The sequence below is a fragment of the Choloepus didactylus genome, chromosome 4 (assembly GCF_015220235.1).
Source record: "Choloepus didactylus isolate mChoDid1 chromosome 4, mChoDid1.pri, whole genome shotgun sequence".
Taxonomy (NCBI): domain Eukaryota; kingdom Metazoa; phylum Chordata; class Mammalia; order Pilosa; family Megalonychidae; genus Choloepus; species Choloepus didactylus.
Window position 1 is genome coordinate 135,852,917 of NC_051310.1, and position 22,038 is coordinate 135,874,954.

Genomic DNA, 22,038 nt, shown 5'->3' on the forward strand with positions numbered 1-22,038 from the left:
TAATGCTGGGAGAATGTACTTTTAAAATTTTGAGAAACTTTAGCAATTCCAGAAGCCTTCAGTAGAGGCCCAAAGCCTTGAATAGAGAGGTGAAGGATTAGCTCCAGATCATACAGCAACTTAGTGGTAGCAAAGCTAAGACACAAGCCTAGTCTTGCTGAATCCTTTCACCATATGATGATATTTGCAGGCCTCCCTATTTGTTAGAGCTGGTAAAATATTACCTCAGGTTCACATAGCACCAAGTTCAGTGTGTACATTCTCTCTTTTTGGCCCCTCAACAACCTTGTGTGCTAGAGACAGTGAATGCAATTGTTCTCACTTTGCAGATAAAAAGATTGCAACTCAAGAAGACACATAATAGTTCATAACATAGTCAAGACTGTAACCCATTTCTTCCAATTCCCTCCCCAAGGCTCTTTGTACCATGCTTGTCTGGTGCCTTCAGTCAATGAACTCTGTGGAAAACAAGTTTGAGTCACCAGAATTCAAAAGGCAATCATTAAAAACTAATAGTTACATATTTAGTAAGTACAAAAATAAAATATCCAGGTCACCTCTTCCTGCCCCTCTCCAGCCAGGAATTTAAACATTAATCTGAGTTCTCTAGTTTGCACAAATCCATAGCAATTAAGATTTTGCACTGTTAGGCAACACTTGTCTAAGAAAAGTATCCTAATCGAATTGAAACAAAAGTTTAAATACATGAAAAGGAAGAAAAGAAACCCTTCAGTCCTCCCTCATTTCTGGTCCACATTTGTCTCTAGTTTCATGATCGGGTTTCCCAATTCAGAGGCATGGCCAAAGAGCATTTGAAACGGCAAGTATTCTAAAGAACACGAAACAGGCTAGTGTGGTGGAAGACACAGCACCCTGAGAAGGGGATAATCTGGGTTCCAGAGTTCGTCCTGTCCAGTCTCAAAACCGGTGTTGTCCCAAGAAGCCACCTAAACTTTAAATGGTTTCATTAACTGTAAAATGAGGGGACAGTCAGTGCACACACGCGAATTTAGACGTATGATTGTATTCATTCTTTGCATATTTAAATTTGCAGATGTAAGTTGAAAATAATATAGGCATATAATATTGATCTATTTTGTCTGAAGTGGCGTCCAACTCCCTGTCCCTGACCCGGGCCAGGCTTCCCCAAGTGCAGCAATGCCGGCCAGTGCATTGACAAACTAAAAAAAGGGAAATCCCTGGGGACTTGACCCAGGGGCCCAGCGGCAACTTCCAATTTGGGGCGGCCCCGCGCCGCCAACCTTTGGCTAAGCTGGCCAAACCACCTGTTCGCTGCAGCCAATGTGGCGCGCGGGAGGTGGGGGGTGGGGGGGAAGCGGTGGGGGGCGGGGCAAGCCTACAAAAGGCCGTGAGCTGCGCGCGCCCGGGCATCCGGTTCCAGGTGCATTCTCCGTAGTCTCGGACCGACGCGGCAGAGCGCCTGGAACATTCCGCTCGTGGGCCGGCCAGCGTGGGGCGATGCTGAGGGTGCGGTGTCTGCGCGGCGGGAGCCGCGGCGCCGAGGCGGTGCACTACATCGGGTCTCGGGTGCGTGCGCCGTGGGTGTCGCGCTCTCGCTCTCGCGCCAGCTGTGCGGCCTTTCCTTGCTTTCCCAAACCAGAATTGCATGAAAATATCCCTTCTGGCCTCCCTTGAAAGCTCGGAAGAGCCTTTACTGGCTGTCGGGAACTTGGCAGTGTTCCCGCTGAAGGGGAACATGCTTTGCTGCCCCAACCCGTGGGGCGGTTGCTCTCTGCGCGACTCCGGCCCGGATGGCTGGCTGCCCACCGGCACCGACATTCCTAACCGTACCACGTTTGGGTCCACCGAGCTTCCCACTCCAGGGGCGGGAGAGGAGGGGAATAGCTGGCTACAAGGGACACTTCTTAGGAAAAGGGTGGCGTAATTGGGATTAAGTGCCCTAGGTGGGCTCAGAGTGGGGGAAGGACCTTTGATAAAATAACGTGTGGAACGGAGGGTTGGGAAAAAGTGGAAATCGGGAACGAAAAGCGAGCGAGCAGGCTCACTCCAAGCGCAACAAGGAGTCCTGGGTCGCCAGAGGAGTCGGGAGTGAGTTGAATCGGTACCCAGAGTTTCTGCTCGGTCTCCGCCCTCTTTTCCCTGGGATGTCTGCACGAGCCTGCAGACCCTCCTTTGCTCTTAGGACAGGAATAGCTTGGGCAGTTTGGCTCCCCAAACAGCTGTCCCTGTTTCTCTCTCTTCGGTCTGCTCCCGTGCTTCCCTCGTGCTGCCTTCCTAAGACTTTTTACTGAGTAGGATAGATTTTTTGGGGGGTGAGTTTTGCCCAGAGGGTGAAGTACTTGCCCTGTTTAGATTTTATAGGTCCTGAATTTTTTAAAAGCTTCTAGTTTAAATTTGTATCTGGGTTAATCCTTATCTTGGCTAGGGTACTGTGGGCCATCTGTACAATGGAGCAGATGGCAGTGCTCTCAGAATTGAGATGCCAAAGAATGAAGTATGTTGGAGAAGAAAAATTTCTGGTTTCAAGTTGATTATTCTGAAAGACAAAGTCCTTTAGAAATGTCTTGCATATTTTCCCTTGTAGAAAAAGCCTAATATTGGTGACCTTTATTAATTAAGGGAAAAAGAGGCTCCCACCTCCAGCCAGACTTGGCAGGGAAGAATCCAGCAACTTTCTGCGGTTTTCTGGGAGGAGAGTGACCCATCATCTGTGCAAGAGTTTGATTAAAGCTTGATTGCAAAAACGCATTCTGAATTATAAATGGGGGTGTATGGTGGCTGTGGACAAAACTTTTTGCGGGTCTTTAAAGAGTTACACCAGTTAGCATACACACCTAGTAGGAAAGAAAGATAATTATAGATAAGCAAGAAGGTAAAAATCACCTGTTAGTCCCACTACTCACCTATATACTATTAACATCTTGGATATATTCTCCTAAAGGATTTTAAATGTTTGGCTATGCTATTCTGGATTTTTACCCCACCTCCACTCCCTTCTCCGCCTACTACTATACAGGGCTACACAATAATCTTTTCTTTGTTCTTGGAAGCTTGGAAGAAACTTAACGGGATGGGTGCAGCGAACTTTCCAGAGCACCCAGGCAGCTACGGCTTCCACCCAGAACTCCTGTGCAGCTGACGACAAGGCCACTGATCCTCTGCCCAAGGACTGCCCTGTCTCTTCTTACAACGAATGGGACCCCTTAGAGGAGGTGATAGTGGGCCGAGCAGAGAACGCCTGTGTTCCACCATTCACTGTGGAGGTGAAGGTAAAAGCAAGGACTGGAAGGAGGTTTATCCCTTACCCTCTGCAGTCTAGTTTCTGTTCCCATCCTCCTGTATTACTTTAGCTTACTACGACCTCCCAAATCCAGTGGTTATTTTAAGATATTTTACCAGATTTCTTTGTGGTATTTAACACTATTCATACAAATAATTCCTTCCTTCTTGAAATTCTTCCTTTGGATTCTGTGAGACCTTTCTGAGGATATTAAGTTCTGTTGCTATTCCTCAGATCTTACTCCTTCACTTCTAGAATGTTAGAGTTGAACAGAATTTAATTTGAGGCATTCTCCTTTTAGTTAGGCTTCAGTTCCCACCTCCACACTGGTCCAAATCTCTCTCCTGAACTCTGTCCAGATCAACATGTTAAACTCCTGACTGGATATTGCTGTGCGTCAAACTTGGCACATCTAGAGTTGAATTTAGTCACCCTGCTAAACCTGACCCTTCTTCATTCTCTCCTTTCAGTGTTTAGCATTCCTATTTACTCAAGCTGAAACATCAGCATCATCTTTATTTCTCCTTCAGTCACATCGTCCACATCCAGTCTCTAAAATCTGTCACCTCACTTCTATCCATCTGCCATTGCTTTAGGATCTCATCTCTGCCTGGACTGTTGTAGTGAACTCCTAACTGGTCTTCCCCATTCGCTGTCCTCTCCAAACTGCCTTCCAGCTGTTAATAGAATGATTTTTTAAAACCCGAAGTGATCATGTTACTCATCCTGCACCCATCACTCATCTACTTTGCTAGCTCCCCATTGCTTAGGATAAAGTCCTCATTATATTCAAGGTCCTTCATAATCTGGCTCATGCCTGCCTTTCCAGGACTTCCCATTTTAAATCACTGGCTCATCTTACAGATGTGTGTGGCAGGTTAGGAGATGTCCATTCCTGTTTAGGTCCCTCTCTCTGATGTTCCATCCTGGTATTCAGCAGACTTTACAGCCATATAAGCAGCCAAACTAGACTACTCACTATTCCCCAAATAAGTCCCATACATTTGCTCCCACCTAGGCTTCCTCTACCTATCTTCCTGCTCCCCTTGTCTGCAGTTTAAACTTACCCCTCTTACGCCACTTAGCTCCAATGTCACCTTTCACAAAGACTTCCAGGATTTCCCTTGCAACCAGTAATATCTCCCTTCTTTTAACTACTAGTTTTCATTATCTGTAACATTCTAATTGCCAGGATCTCTGTGTGCTGGTGTTCAGGTTGTTTACTCCATAAAGGTCGCATATCTAAAAGAATGCCATTCACATTGTAGTCTGAGCATCTTATAAACCCTTATAAAACTCTTAATAAAGGGTCTTTTATAAAATATAAGGTTAATCAATGTTAATGTAATAAAAGTTTACAGTTGGATAAATAAGGAGTAAATTTCTATTGAACTTAGTTTTCCAAAAATAGTATTTAAAATTCATTTGGCACACTCCCCCAAAGGATCTTAGGCTCTGTGAAGTTTCCAGGAATGCAGGGCACATCTCTGCAAAAGATTTTTCAAAGCATCATATGCTAAGCATCTAACTTAGTGCTCTTTATGTATTTTTTAAATTCAGTTATATTGAGATATAGTCACATACCATACAGTCATCTGTGGTGTACAATCAGCTGTTCACAGTTCCATCATATAGTTGTGCATTCTTGACCACAATCAATTCTTGAACATTTTCATTACTCCAAAAAGAGTGAAAATAAGAATAAAAAGTAAAAGTAAAAAAGAACACCCAACTCATTCCATCCCCCCATCCCACCCTATTTTTCATTTTGTTTTTGTCCCCATTTTTCTATTCATCCATTCATACCCAGTGCTCTTTATCTTGCAGATGCTTGTGTTAACAGGGTTATAAATGGATGTATAAACAATTTCCAACCATTACTTGGAAAATGTAGTGTGCTCTGGTCATTTGGACTTTGTCCAACCTTTGCCAGACTATAAGCTATACAAAGAAACTCACACTTGTTTAAATAATTTTTTTTCCCAGGAAAGTATACTTTATATTTATCAAGTCAAATTCACCCTGCACAAATAGTCATGTGGCATACTTTGGAATGCATCAGGCAGTACAACATAGCCACACTCTGCTGGAACCCTTGTGTCAAATTTTCAAAGGCTTCTTGTCCTTTAGTGGATTGTAAGAGATGTGCCTGGCATAAGAAGGAAGTGGTGAATGGATGGTTGTGCCAGAATGTGTCTGAGAGGAATATAAAGAGCCATTATTATCCTCTTCCTGATTGCTGCTGCAGGACTTCCTAGGAGTAGAAAACAGTGGAGTATCTTTTTTCTTTTTTCTTTGAGTGGATTGATCTTAAAAATTACCACACCCATGTGATGATTTTGTGCTTTCAAATGTTTAACGCTGATAACATTCTTCATGGGCCAGAAATTGAGCATGCTGTTTGCCTACAGACCTTCAAAAGTAAAACAACTAATGATTTAGAACAGTGATTGGCAAGCTAGGGCCAGACAGTAAATATTTCAGGCTTTGCAGACCATAAGACCTCTATGGCAACTACTCAACTCTACCATTGTAGTGCAAAAGCAGTCATGGCCAATAAGTAAATGAAAGGGCATGTATGTGTTCCCATAAAACTTTATTTACAGAAACAGACAGTGGGCTGGATTTGGCCTGTGGACTGTAGTTTGTCAACCCCTCTTTTATTTATTTTTATTTTTTTTTAAATTCAATTTTATTGAGATATATTGACATACCATGCAGTCATACAAAGCATACATTCAGTTGTTCACAGTACCATTATATAGTTGTGCGTTCATCACCAAAATTAATTTTTGAACATTTTCATTACCACACACACAAAAATAATAAGAATAAAAATTAAAGTGAAAAAGAACAATTAAAGTAAAAAAGAACACTGGGTGCCTTTTTTTTTGCCCCAATTTTTCCACTCATCCATCCACACACTGGACAAAGGGGAGTGTGGTCCATATGGCTTTCCCAATCACATTGTCACCCCTCATAAGCTACATTTTTATACAATCATTTTCAATATTCAAGGGTTCTGGGTTGTAGTTTGATAGTTTCAGGTATTTAGCTATTCCAATTCATTAGAACCTAGAAAGGGTTGTCCATATTGTACGTAAGAGTGCCCACCAGAGTGACCTCTCGGCTCCTTTTGGAATCTCTCTGCCACTGTAGCTTTTTCATTTCCTTTCACATCCCCCTTTTGGTCAAGATGATGTTCTCCATCCCATGATGCTGGGTCTAGATTCCTCCCCAGGAGTCATATTCCACGTTGCCAGGGAAATTTACTCCCCTGTAAACCCCTCTTTTAGAGCTCCTCTAGCATCCTTTATATTTACTGAAGACCTGTTTTTCTGTTTCTTATTCCTTATCCATCAGGCTCAGCTACCATCTAACTGATGTGAGCCTAGATATTTAACTAACGTGAGGCAGGTGTACTTCCATATGTTTGTTATTTATCAGACTGAGTTGAAAATGGAAAGTAGGGACCTCAAATCTAGAAAAGACATTATCTTTGGCATTAAAGAGCTAGACAGCTAGACCTTTAGTCCAATCCAGATGAGCAAAGTCATTGGGAACAACAAGAACTATGTTAAGCAATTCCAGTTTTAAAAGTTTTTACACATGAAGTTAAAATTTTTCAAACCAGCATAACGTAGCCAAGTCCCTTAATATAGTGGAAACACTATCAGAGTAAGAGTCAAGAGTACGAGGTTCTAGTCCTCTTGTCCAGATGGTGAGCATGTATGTGGCCTCTTTAAGCCTCTCCTTGCACATGAAATGAGAATATGAGCACTTGCCTTGTCTATTTGTTAGGGTCGCTGGGAACACCACACAAGAGAATATCTAGCTAACGTAGACACACTTTACCCACTATTCAGCCCCCCACACACAGTACTTACTACTATCTGAAATTGTCTGATTCATGGTGGAAATGTTCTTATCTAACCTGATCAGGACTAACGGTTTGTCAGTTAATCAATGATATAAAGAAAAGTTTTTTTAAAATACCTGCTATGTAGTTATTTTAGGTTATTTGTTTTTCTTGTTCCTTTGTTTTGTTAGGGTTTGTTAATTTTCTTGGGGTATGGTAGAGACATATTGGAAGCAATACAGTTATTTTAGGTTATTTGTTTTTCTTAATCCTTTGTTTTGTTTGAAATGTATTTTTTGTTGTTTGTTTTAATTTTTTGATAAAGTTAAAAAAAATTAAAAAAATAAAAAATAAACCTGCCTTAAACTTTTTTTAAAAACTTAAAAGTATATAAATGTACATTGTTTTGCCAATCCTTTGTTGACTTTTTCTTAGAATTTGGGTCACATGATTGTAGGTATGCTTCACCTCTCATGATAAATTACATTAATTAGCATCATCTACATTTCTCAAAGTATTTTCTTTAAACTGAGAACGCAGACACATATAAAACAATGCAGAATCATCCTAATTTTTGAAAAACCAACATTTTACAGTTGTACCTACCTTAAATCAATAGTAATTCTTAGTAAACTAAGATGTGATTGGGAAGAGACATACTGAAAGGGAAAGGGTAGCAAGTTCAAACGCAGACTTGCACTGCTGTACAATTTTGCCAAGTGCTAATTCTGTTGAATGGGATAATCGATAATGGATTTTTAAGAGAAACAAAGCATGTTTGAGAGGAAGTCCCTGACTTTAAAGGGGCAGTGTCCTATTTTCCACAAAATATCTTGAAGTGCTGTTCTCCAGATTGAATTTTGGGATGCATGGATAGCCCATGGTTTGGCTTAGTTTAGGTGTGCTGGTATTTTATGCTATTTTGTTTTTTGTCATTTGATTTCATTAAGACCCTCTACTGGGAGAACCTGTGTCTGTAAAGCTTGGTAAAAACTAGCCAAGAGGATTCCAAACCTTTCTAAGGGCAGACATAGTGTGAGTGGTAGGACAGGAGATCTCAGAAGAAGGAGCAATAGGCCTCAAAATATCGAGAGAATTTAGAGTTCTTTGTTCATCAGGTATCATATATCTACCCAGAGAGGAACATGCTTCATCCTGGGGATCAACACAGAACAAGACATGGTCTTAGTATCAATTCTGCCATGTTACACAAATATTTGTCCACCACCTGTGAACTTATCATGAATCATATTTTTCCCCTATAAGTATTTCATTTACTTTCTTTTGCTTTAGGCCAATACATATGAAAAGTACTGGCCATTTTACCAGAAGCATGGAGGTGATTATTTTCCCAAAGAACATTTGAAAAAGGCTGTTGCTGAAATTGAAGAAATGTGCAATATTTTAAAAATGGAAGGCGTGACAGTGAGGAGGCCTGACCCCATTGACTGGTCAGTGAAGTATAAAACTCCTGATTTTGAGTCTACGGGTAAGTGGTATCTGATAACTAAACGGTTAGTATCTAAATTTTTAATGTCTTTTCTAATTTGTTAAGAGAAAACTCTGATAATTTCTTAGGATTCCTTTGTTTTAATCATCCTTAAAACCTTTAAAGATTATCTAGGAACAATTTTTAACTCCAACAAACATAGGAGCTTGTTTTTTTTTTTTTTTTTGTATGATTAAGCAGTACACATTCTAAACTCCATTGTAAATCTGAAGTTGCCTTAAGAGAAGCAGTCTTTCCTAAACTTTATGATCAGTTCCTTACATATAAGAACAGTGAATTCTATTTAATTTTCTTTAACAATGGAAATTAAAAGGGAACAGAAACATTCCCATTTTTAATTTAACTGACATTGCTGCAAGACTGTTCTTGTATCTGAGTTCAGTGTTCTGAATTATACTTCTAAAAGTGATCCTTGGCCCAATTTTTAATTTGTGATATTGACATTCCTTTAAGAACTCTCTGTGTAGCAAGAAAAGAGTTCACAAATGGTGACAACTTGGTGGTTCAAAATCTCTTTGAACAAGGACCTTATTGCTTTAGTTTTCTTTTTGTCTTTTCTTTTGGCTTCTTACCTGTTCTCTACCTGCATTCAGAATTTATGTTAACAATCTAGTGTGTATCATTCCATATTTTTTCCATGTTCATTTTAACTATAATTATATACATACCCATAGTTTTTTGTAAAATTTTTAGCCCCCCAAAATGGGATTCTATTATATAGATTTTTCTGTCTTGGAAATTAGCATTATCAAGGTTGTCATGAACTTTTGGCTCGATAGGTTTATACGGTGCAATGCCTCGAGACATCCTGTTAGTTGTGGGAAATGAGATTATCGAGGCCCCCATGGCATGGCGCGCTCGCTTCTTTGAATACCGTGCATACCGGTCAGTTATCAAAGACTACTTCCAACGTGGTGCCAAGTGGACAACGGCTCCTAAGCCCACAATGGCTGATGAGCTTTATGACAAGGTAAGTCCCTAATTATAGATTGACATATTAATAAGTTTTCTAAATTATCCACAAAGAGTAAGGGATTTTCTGATACCTTGTATATATTACACATTTCAGAAACTGAGAACATTGCCTATTTTTAATATGCTTGTTTTATGATGAAAATAAGAGTAAATGAAATTGTGATCATAGTAGTAGTAGTAATAACGATAATAATGATAGCTAACACATTTGGTGCTTACTATGTGGCAGGTCCTCGGCTAAGCACTGTATTTACATCCTCAATCCTGCACATTCTTCACAACAACCCCATGAGGGACTAGCATTAATTAGTCCATTACAGGGAGGTAAACTTGCTTACGGGCAAAGTTTCCCATAGGAAACTTGCCTATTCATTGGTGGAAACAGGAAGTCCATTCTCTTAGAAAAAGCAATTGGTCTACAGGCCAACCTCACAGTAAAACAAAGCGTATGTGCCTTATTACATCACTTACCTATTGATCATTTTTAGAAAGAATCAATAAATCAAAATTTCCTCTAGGGGTTTAGAGACAGAAATAAGTAATTAATGAATTCTACCACACCAAATCAAATTTAGCAGGGCATCTCATTTCATGTGAGTTAAGCTGAGGATCAAATTCCTTTTCTAAAAGAACAAAATGACTTCATCTTGTTTACTTATAAAATTGTAGATAGCTACATAAATTAATGTATGGGTCATGGACTATTTTCAAAATTAATTACTACCCCTGGACCACTTGCTTCTGAAATTAATTGCTGACATGCCTAGCTTTTGATTTTTTTTTTTCTGTCATTTTTTTGTTTTTGGTTAACATAAACTACATCTTTCCCATGCATGTTTTAGTCTAGGACTGAGTAGTAGTATTTTGGGAAATGATGATGTTGAACTAATTTTTTTTAAAATTCATTTTATTGAGATATATTCACATACCATGCAGTCATACAAAACAAAGCATACATTTGATTGTTCACAGTACCATTACATAGTTGTGCATTCATCACCAAAATCAATCCCTGACACCTTCATTACCATACACACAAAAATAACAAGACTAATAAAGTGAAAAAGAGCAATTAAAGTAACAAAGAACACTGGGTGCCTTGGTTTGTTTGTTTGTTTCCTTCCCCCATTTTTCTACTCATCCATTCATAAACTAGACAAAGGGGAGTGTGATCCATATGGCTTTCTCAGTCACACTGTCACCCCTCATGAGCTACATTTTTTTTTTTTAATCTTCATTTTATTGAGATATATTCACATACCACGCAGTCAAACAAAACAAATCGTACATTCGATTGTTCACAGTACCATTACATAGTTGTACATTCATCACCTAAATCAATCCCTGCCACCTTCATTAGCACACACACAAAAATAATAATAATAATAATTAAAGTGAAAAAGAGCAATTGAAGTAAAAAAGAACACTGGGTGCCTTGGTTTGTTTGTTTGTTTGCTTCCTTCCCCTATTTTTCTACTCATCCATCCATAAACTAGACAAAGTGGAGTGTGGTCCTTATGGTTTTCCCAATCCCATTGTCACTCCTCATAAGCTACATTTTTATACAATTGTCTTCAAGATTCATGGGTTCTGGGTTGTAGTTTGATAGTTTCAGGTATTTACTGCTAGCTACTCCAATTCACTAGAACCTAAAAAGGGTTGCCTGTATTGTATGTAAGAGTGCCCACCAGAGTGACCTCTCAGCTCTTTTTAGAATCTCTCTGCCACTGAAGTTTATTTCATTTCCTTTCACATCCCCCTTTTGGTCAAGAAGATGTTCTCCATCCCACGATGCCGGGTCTACATTCTTCCCCAGGAGTCACATTCCACATTACTAGGGAGATGCACTCCCCTGGGTGTCTGATCCATGTAGGGGGGCGGGCAGCGATTTCACCTGCCAAGTTGGCTTAGCTAGAGAGAGAGGGCCACATCTGCGCAACAAAGAGGCATTCGGGAGGAGGCTCTTAGGCACAATTATAGGGAGGCCTAGCCTCTCCTTTGCAGCAACAGTCTTCCCAAGGGCAAGTCCTGTGGTAGGGGGCTCAACCCATCAAACCACCAGTCCCCTGTGTCTGTGAGCACATTAGCAACCATCGAGGTGGGGAAGCCCAATACCCCTGCATTCTCCACCAGCTCCTCAAGGGGGCTCTGCATATTTTTTTCATTCTTTTTTTTTAATTAACTCTTTTTTTTTAAATCAACTATATAAAAAATTTAAAAAAATTTAAAAAAACATACAATAAAAAATATTTCAAACAGACTATAACAAGGGAGTAAAATTTTTAACTTTTATTTTGAAATAATTCCAAACTTACAGGACAGTTACAAAAAGTATACAAACTCCCTACAAAGAACTCTAACATACCCCTAACCCCCCAGATACCCAGATCCACCAACTTTAACATTTTTTCTTCCATATTTGCTATATCATTCTGTGTATTCATCAACCCATCCGTCAATCTATCTATCAGCCTATTTTCTGAACACTTGAGTAAAGGTTGTATATATTATGGTCCTTGAACACTTAATACTGTAAACTACATTTCCTAAGAACAAGGATTATTCACCTATGTAACCATTTTATGTGCAGTTATCAAGTTCAAGAAATTTTTCATATAAAGCTTACAGTCTATATTCCAATTTTTAACTATGTTTTAATAATGTCCCTTTGAGCCTTTTCTCCTCCCTTGCTAGATCCCATCCAGGATCATGTATTGCATTTAATTTGTCATTGTCTCTTTTGTTGCTCTTTCTTTTTCGTTTTTAATTGTGGGAACATAAATACAACATAAACTTTCCCATTTCAACCACTCTCAAGCATACCATTCAGTGGGATTACTTTTATTTACAATGTTGTGGTACCCTACCACCTTCCATTACTAAAACTTTCCATCTCCCCAAACAGAAACTCTACACCTATTACACATTAACTACCTATTCCCTCTGTCTTCCTACCCCCGCCCTGGAAACCTGCATTCTAATTTTTGTCTCTATGTGAATGCATATTCTCTGATATTTTATTTGTAGTTTCCGTGGGGCTTAAATTAAACATCCTAAATCTCGAACACTCTCATTTGCCTAGATACCAACTTACCTTCAGTGATATATAAAATGTGCCTATACCCTTCCATTCCCCCACCTTTATGTGTTTCTTGTCACAAATTACATGTTTATAATTATGACTCTATAACCAATGATTTATCATTACATTTTATGCATTTGCCTTTTAGATTCTTCAAGAAGTAAAAAGTGCAGTTAAAAATTAAAAATACAATAGTTCTGGCATTTAAAATTAATCATGTCTTCATCCTTAACAGAGATCCTTATTTCTTCAGGCGTCTTCGATTCATTGTCTAGTGTCCTTTCCTTTCAACCTGCAGAACTCTTTTCAGCATTTCTTGAAGGTCCAGGCTTGAGGTGATGAACTCCCTCAGCTTTTGCTTATCTGAGAATGTCTTTATCTCACTCTCATTTTTGACAGACAGTTTTGCTCGATACTGAATTCTTGGTTAACAGTTTTTTGCTTTCAGCACTTAAAGTGCTGACATATTTAAAATATGACATCCCACTGCTGTCTTGCCTCCATGGTTTCTGATGAGAAACTGAACTAATATTTTAAAATAATGAATGCCTTGTAAATAATTACCTCATGAACCAATTAAGTGTGCATGTTCATTATTGTTCCAATTAGGATTACCCCATCCATTCTGTAGAAGACAGACACAAATTGGCTGCTCAGGGAAAATTTGTGACAACTGAATTTGAACCGTGCTTTGATGCTGCTGACTTCATTCGAGCTGGAAGAGATATTTTTGTACAGAGAAGCCAGGTTGATAAAGTTACTTCTGAAATTTCATACTATATTACTGTATTTTTTAAATTTCCAAATTAAAATATTTTGATCCTAAATATTTTCAGTTATTCAAACATAGAACTAACTCTTTTTAAATTGTATATCTTCCTTTTATCTCCAGGTTACAAACTACCTAGGCATTGAATGGATGCGTAGGCATCTTGCTCCAGAGTACAGAGTGCATATCATCTCCTTTAAAGATCCCAATCCCATGCATATTGATGCCACTTTCAATATCATTGGACCTGGTCTTGTGCTCTCCAACCCTGACCGACCATGTCACCAGGTAGGACTCTGGAAAAGCAGTAGAGTAGCAATTGAAGTAATTGTCACTTTTATTTTAAGCACTTCCATGGTTCCAGTATACTTCTAAAAGACAAATTTAGCAATGCTTTTCAGCCTAATTATATTCAAACATTTGATTGTTTATGGTATGTGTACTACAAGATTGCCAACAATCAGAAATATGTGTTGTAGCCATGATAATTAGTGTAGGAGTCATGAAGCTGCTTGCTGTTGTCAAAGCCTCAAGTTTGTGCCTGTATGTGTGCTTTTATTGAACAGAGTGGTATTATCTCATAACTTGCAGCAGCAGTTCCACGGGAGCTGAACTGCAAACAAGATGATCCCTGCATGTCCGGGGCAATGCCACTGGGCAGTCGGTGACTTCTTCCCTCTCCAGTGGGTCAGGCCCCCTGCGGCCAGCCCCACCCTGCAGGGAAGAGTGGAGCCACTGCACTGCAGTTGGTCTGTTCCCATTACCTGCAGCCTCTTCCTCCTACCCGCTGCCCCTACTTCCAGTTGGGCAGTGAGTGATTTTGTGTTATTTGCTAGGCTGCAGAATACCTTTTGAAAACCACTATTATACCATATTTTTAGACCCAATGCCCAAGGTTACTTATTCATTTCATTTTAATACAGTTTATTGATATACAGAGTGGTATGTGAACAAATGGATGACTGAATTGTAATGGGTCATTAAGGACAATTATGTTTCTTTGGGAGTATGTCCCTAACATTTATCTTTATACCACAGTCATAGACACAAAGTGAGGCACTATGAAGTAGACAGACTGAAGTGGACTGACGTGAATGGACTGTGGGTTTGACCTAGTCCTTAGTAGTTAGGAAATATTTTCATTTTTTTTAAATGAGAAGTTCTCATGGAAAGTATCTTTAGTATTTTAAAATCTCTGAAACCTGAGAAAAACATGAGAATATCTTAAAAAGCTTTAACATTTTGGTTACTTTTCAACTTTAATCTGGAGATTTTATGTACATTTGAAATTAGGATTCAGACAAAATCATCCAAATATTTTGAATATTTAATTTATTTTTGGCAGTTGAGAAGACAACATCTCAAAAAGAATTATTAACGATAACGACTATCCGAGACCAAGAATGAGGAGAATAGTGTATCTAGATTTAAGCCTCTCTGGGTTTTTTTTTTTGTCTTGCAGATTGATCTTTTCAAGAAAGCAGGATGGACCATAGTTACTCCTCCAATACCAGTCATCCCAAATGGTATGTTCACTTTCATAAATTTATAGACAAAAGTGACTTCTTTGATAATTGAGGATCTTTTGCCTATAGGGAGTAGCCCACATTTTAGCAATTAGAGGAAACATTTCCCCAGTAAGAAATAAAGTGATATTTTAGACTTTTAGTACTAGAACAGGGCCAGGATTTGAGTTCTCTCAATCTCTCCTTCCATAGAAAATTAAAGTGAGAAGAGAGGGAAAAAATCAGTACAAACTGACATCCTGTATAGCAAGAAATGACTTCTTAAAGAAAATAGGATGAACTCCAAATGTGAAATGAGTATAAATTGATTCATAACATTTATAGATAAATTGTTTTAAGATTAAAAAAATAAGAAAAGATGCTCAACATCATTAACCATTAGGGAAATTCAAATCAAAACCACAGTGAGATATCATTTCACACTTACTAGAATGGCTGCTATTAAAAAATGGAAAATAACGTGATGGAGAGGATATGGAAAAATAGGAACACTCATTCATTGCTGGTGGCAATATAAAATGGTGCAACTGCTATGGAAGACAGTTTGGTGGTTCTTCAGAAAGAATAGAATTACCGTATGACCTGGTGATCCCACTACTAGGTATATACCCCCAATGAATTGAAAGTAGGGGACTCAAACAGATATTTGCACACCAATTTTCATAGCAACATCATTCACAATTGCCAAAAGATGAAAGCACCCTGTGTCCATCAACTGATGAATGAATAAATAACATGTGGTATGTACATGCAATGGAATACTACTTGACCATAAGAAGGAATGAAGTCCTGATACACGTGACAACATGGATGAACCTTGAAGGCATCATATTGAAAGAAATAGGCCAGACAGAAAAGAACAAATATTGTATGATCTCACCAATTTGAAACAATTAGAATAAGCAAACTCATAGAGTCAGAATCTAGAATATAGGTTGCCAGAGGAAGGTGGGGGTGGTGGGGGGCAAAGATAGGGAATGGGAAGTTAAGGCTTAAAATGTAAGGGTTCCAGTGTGCAATATAGAAATGTTTTGGTAACGGATGGTGGTGATGGTAACACAACATTGTGAATGCAATTAACAGCACCGAAATATATATATGTCTGAATATGATTAAAAGGAGAAATGTTTAAAAAAAGATTAAAATAGGAGTTCACAGAGAAAGTGAATTACTGAAAGAATTGAGCTGTTACTTTAGTATTCTTCACTTGCTAATCCTTGCTTTGAACAAAATAACAGACATAATGTGATGGTTGTTATTTTTAGATCACCCACTCTGGATGTCATCCAAATGGCTTTCCATGAATGTCTTAATGCTGGATGAAAAGCGAGTCATGGTGGATGCCAATGAAGTCCCGATTCAAAAGATGTTTGAAAAGCTGGGTACGTACAATAAAGGAAACACTTTGTCATACATAAAATATCAAACTACAAGACCTGAAGAAACAACATGTTAGGTCTGATAGAAAATTCAATTTTCTATTCATTTTAGAGGCACAAAATTATTATTCTGTAGATTGATAGCATTTTTGTTTTCAACAATCATTTGTTGGATTGCACCCTCTGCCCCTGACCTTTAGCAATTGTCTGTGATGTTACTAAACTCTTGGTATCCATGTGTGGAAAACTGTCCCTTTGCAGATGGGCAGATAAATTATTCACCCTTCTCCAAACAAGAAATTTTTGAGGGTCCTTTAAAAGTAATTTAATTGTTATCACATATTTTTAAAGGGCTTATAAGGGTACAGATACAGAAAGTGACTCAAGAGTGTGATAACACAGTTAACAAAGTAATGAAATAATAGAGGATATTAGTAAATCATTCAGTTCTGTCAGTTTGTCTTTGAACTAAAGAGTAGAATTGGATTTTACTTGAGTGGGAGTTTGCTTATCCTGATACTCAAAATTTAGACCAATGATTCTAATACGATTAAGAAAAATGTTGAAGGAAAAAATTTTCATGACCTATTATACAGAGTATAGATTCACGTATGTTTAGCCCTTTCACATGTTTGACAAATCCTAAGTATCAAATAAAGCCAGGCAGTATTTGTTAAAATTGAGTCTTTTTTTTAATTTATGTCTTATATTTCAAGTATACTACCCAGAAGAAATTACTTGCCCCTTTGACACACCCCTTCTTAATGGAGTGCCAGTGTAAAAGGATTTGGCCTATCAGTTTTATACTGAGCCCAATCTAATGGTCTGACCCCTGTTGCTATGCCACTTTTTTTCTGGCTTCCATCAAATAACTCAATTCCTGAGGTACAATTTCTTTGCCTATTAAGATTTTGTTGTTTCTCAACTTAAAATAGAGTAAGGTACCTAATTTTAATAGGTAAAGTGTTTTTAGACACAGAGAACTTGATAAAGCGAGCTTTGTCAAGCAACTGATTTCCCTCCAATTCAGAATTAATAGAGGTCTAGCTGTCTGAGAAGACAGAACTGTCTTTATGAGGAAACTCACGCTCGTGTTGAAAAGCCCACTCCTTATCCCAAGCCCACTCGTCAACCCAGGCCAAATCCTATTCTCACTCTTCAAATCCCTACTCAGTCTCACTTTCTCAGGAAAGCCTTTCCCTGATGACTCATCCTTCCTTCCCCTCCTGGACTACACCAATGGACCCTTTAGTAACTTTGTTGCTTATATTCTCCTCAAAATTAATGAGTTGCTTCGCTGCCCTCCCCCCTACGTGGGACCCGACTCCCAGGGATGTAAATCTCCCTGGCAACGCAGAATATGACTCCCGGGGATGAATCTGGACCCGGCATCGTGGGACTGAGAGTATCTTCTTGACCAAAAGGGGGATGCAAAATGAGACGAAAGTTTCAGTGGCTGAGAGATTTCAAATGGAGTCGAGAGGTCACTCTGGTGGACATTCTTATGCACTATATAGATAATACCTCTTAGGTTTTAATGTATTGGAATAGCTAGAAATAAATACCTGAAATTACCAAACTCCAACCCAGCAGTCTGGACTCCTGAAGACAATTATATAATAATGTAGATTACAAGGGGTGACAGTGTGATTGTGAAGACCTTGTGGATCACACCCCCTTTATCTAGTGTATGGATGAGTAGAAAAATGGGGATAAAAACTAAAGGACAAATGGGGTGGGATGGGGGGATGATTTGGGTGTTCTTTTTTCACTTTCATTTTTTATTCTTGTTCTGGTTCTTTCTGATGTAAGGAAAATGTTCAGAGATAGATTGTGGTGATGAATGCGTAACTATGTTATCATACTGTGGACAGTTGATTGTATACCATGGATGATTGTATGGTGTGTGAATGTATCTCAATAAAACTGAATTTAATAAAAAAAAAAAAATGAGTTGCTTGAGGGAAGGGAATTAGATTTTCTTTTTAGAAGTCCACTCTGCCTAACACAACAGATTCTTCCTAAATGCCCTTGCTTGATTGGACCCTGCACATCACAACCATGTTTATTACAGATTGTGCCAGATTGAACTACTTACTTGTCCAATTAGCTTTGATACCTGTGTGGCCATTCAACCCAGATGTTGTGGTGATCCCTTAAGGTGGCTGGTAAAGTTAATCCTTGCCAGATAAACTCTGCTATATATGAGCGTATAAAATAAACTTTTGCGTTGGCTAGATGATATTTATCCTATTAAATTAACATGGTAAGATTAGAAACAGTCTGACAAAGTAGTTAAACCATTATTCTAAAAAGCCTTGAAATTTTAGTACTTTATCATTTTTGAACACTTGCTAGGTATTTCTGCTCATCTGACTTACTGATGAATAATCAACAGAATAAAACATAAGAGTGTCTGTTGACTTTGGGGGGGAGGGGAGATTTTATCATAGCAGTGGAATAAATTAGATGAAATATAATTGATGAAAATAAATTTGTTTTTCTTTGAAAGAAAAATGACTATCCTGTGTAGGGTTAGATTTAGGGATTAGAACTATAAGATTCTTACCATTGTTTAGGTTTACTTTCTATAGGAAAATCTCCACGATAGCCCATCTAACCAACCACGTCTGTCTCTTTCAATGCAGGTATCAGTATCATTAAGGTTAACATTCGTAACGCCAATTCCCTGGGAGGAGGTTTCCACTGCTGGACCTGTGACGTCCGGCGCCGTGGCACTCTGCAGTCCTACTTCAACTGACCAGGCCTAATGTGGCTTGTGGCTTGATCTCAAATAAACCTACGGAGCTTAGGGACAAGGTTCATTCTCCTGCTTTAAAAAGTGCATGAACTGTAGTGCTTTAAACAATCATATCCTTAACAGAGGGGTCTTAAGCCTGGTTTATTTTTTATTACTATTCTTTGACATAAAGAAAATAACTTCTGCTGGGTCTTACGCCCTACCCCTAAAATTATTTACTAGTTTGTTCCAAGTGTAAAAATTTGGTGAATATGTACCAAGAAAAAATCAGTCACTTGAGTAACTTGGCCACTAATATTTAACCATCTACCTCTGATTTTAATTTTCTTTCCAAAAGGCAGCTTAAAATGTTGGTCCTAATTTTTTTTCCTGTTTGGTAGAGCTGTGAATGTTTGTTATAACTTTTTTTCTAAATGAGAGAAAGACTTAGAATATATGCAATCTTGAGTGAAACCAGAATTGTCTCTTTTTCTAATAAGAAATTTTGGTAATTTGTAATTTTTTGTTAAAAAAATAACCTGGACTATGCAAACATTTAAGTGAATTTTCCATGAATGTGTTTAATATTCTTATCTCAATATTGCTGATATTTGCCACTAAAACCCTTTTCATACAACTTACCTCATTTCAAGTGAATTATTTTAAATCTAATCATCCTCTTTCCAAATTCTACAAAAGTATTTAGTGTAATAAGATATAACTATCAGTTTCCATCCCTAGATTTTGATGTTCAGTATTGAATAGGTACACTGCATCTTTGGTAAGCTTAGATGTGCAAATTATTTAAAGCATAGACTGTAAAAGCATTAAAGAAACTAATGGAGTTAAACCTACCTGTGACATGAAATAATTTTAATATTGGACTCTGTACATGTGTTTTTATTCTAATAAACACTCTTGTATTCCAAATTAGGTTTATTAGAATTTGAAATCAGTCTAATTATTTTAAGTGTAAGTAAATTTTAGGAATGTAGTTCTTGGGACAGAATTCTAATACTCTGAAATAATCAACATGTTCATCCCTAATACTAATACTTAATACTTGGATTCAGAAAAGTGTAGCAGAGTCAGATTTTAGTTGATTAGTTAATTCACTCTTTCAAAAAACATCTGAATATCTTCTGAGTAGGAAGGACTATTCATAGGCCCCAGAAGGTAAAAAAGAGTCTCTGTTCTCAAGTGGCTGAATGTTTTGACTCATGAAAAATATGGGTAACATACGTACTTTGAAATGAGTCACAGGTTTTGAGCACTCCCTTGCCAATACCTTTAACTTCTTTGTAACCTAGTTTCCTTTTTCATCTACCTTGGAAGCATCTGTCCATCCTGCTCTTGGACGGAATCCTGTGTAAGAAATATATATGATTGTGTGGATTGGTGTACACATATGGTATATGCTTTCAGCCCTAAATACAATTCTGATTCTCACCCCTTCCCCTTCTCCTGGGTAGCTGTTCCACACCTTCACTATGTTCCCCTGGCAGATCATACTGTCTCATTTTTCACAGAGAAAATAGAGGCTTTGGGGTGTCTGTTCCCTTGGCTTTTCTGCAGCATCACCTATAGAATTACCTACACTTGCATCCTTTTGTTTAGGTTCTCTCTCTCCTTCCCTTTACTAACTAAGTTTCAAGAGAGAAAAGTCATGCCTTCATCTCATCCCTTGCATTTACTTCTCAACCCACTATAATGGGATACTTCTCTCACTGCCTCAGAAACAGAGATGAACCTTCTGACCCAGTCTAATCCACATGAAATTAGTCCTTTGATCCTATTCTTTTCTTTCAGGGCCTTGCTATGTTAAATTATAATCTTTCTTGTAACTTCAGTCTGCATGTTTGTGTTTATCCTCCCTCAGCAAATAGTCATGCTTAAGACTCTCCCATATTCAAAATCAAACCTGTTCCTCTGGCTATGCCCTTTTCCTTTCCAGCCCAGCTTCCAGGAAGAAGGCTCTTTAGTATCTATTCTTTCAGCATATATTTACTTCTCAGTCTCCTGCTCTCTGATTTCTACCTTGCCAATTCACTGAAATAAACCCATGATATCCCTGATCTCTTAAGTGTCGTTTCCAATGGACACCATTCAGGCTTTCTCATATTTAATCTATTTTCGGGGTGTGACACCACTGGCCAATTGAATGTCTCGCCTCTTTTGGGTTTCTATGATACCACTTTCTCCCGTCTCTTCTTTTTGATTTTCACGTTCCTTCACTAGATTGTCTTCTCCTGACCTTAAGAGATGGGCATTCCCAGAGTCCTGTCCTTGGGTTTTTTCTCTTCTTGTAGCTACTCCAGGTAATCTCTTCTATACACAGGTCTTCCCCCTCAGGGATCTACTAATAACCCCCGATGGATATGTGGGAAGGGAGGCCCATGCATGGACCTTTCTAGTCTAGACCTTTGTCCTGAGCTCCAAGTCCTGTTCCCCTCGATGTATGGACATTATCTGGATATGCAAGGCATTGCCGATACAGCACAATTATCACAGTTGATTCAGTTGGCCAAGCCATCCTAGACTCTTACCTCTTACTCATTTCATCTTGTTCCTCCCTTTGGTCTTTCACGTTGTTATTAAATAAGATAATTATTTCAACAAAGATGGATCAATTGAATGATTTAGTAAAGTCTGTTTAAATGCTATGACATTGCATTTGGGTATGTTACCTTGCTCAGGATGGTGGAAGAAAACAAAAGCAGCCTAGCTTCCACAATACAATTACTATCAAATTTTCTTTTCTGTTCCTTACCCACCACCCTTGCAACCCAGTGACTTCTCTGATTTGTAGCAGGCAGAAGGGCTACCACGTCAGGTTTCCAGGCCACATGCCAACTGGAATTATCCCTCGTTCTGGGGAATACCAAGCCCTTTTGTAAGTCACTGTCTACAGGAAGCAGCTATGCATATTAAGGCAT

The 22,038-nt window shown here is 38.5% G+C and overlaps 1 protein-coding gene across 1 annotated transcript; it reads left to right on the forward strand.

The window, feature by feature from the left end:
• Window positions 1-1,369: 1,369 nt before the first annotated feature.
• On the forward strand, window positions 1,370-19,149 carry GATM (glycine amidinotransferase). Its single transcript, XM_037834084.1, has 9 exons — window positions 1,370-1,548; window positions 3,033-3,251; window positions 8,415-8,610; window positions 9,411-9,601; window positions 13,298-13,435; window positions 13,581-13,745; window positions 14,920-14,983; window positions 16,249-16,365; window positions 19,011-19,149. The coding sequence occupies exons 1-9, from the start codon at window positions 1,480-1,482 to the stop codon at window positions 19,121-19,123; spliced, it is 1,272 nt and encodes a 423-aa protein (XP_037690012.1). The 5' UTR covers window positions 1,370-1,479; the 3' UTR covers window positions 19,124-19,149.
• Window positions 19,150-22,038: the final 2,889 nt, after the last annotated feature.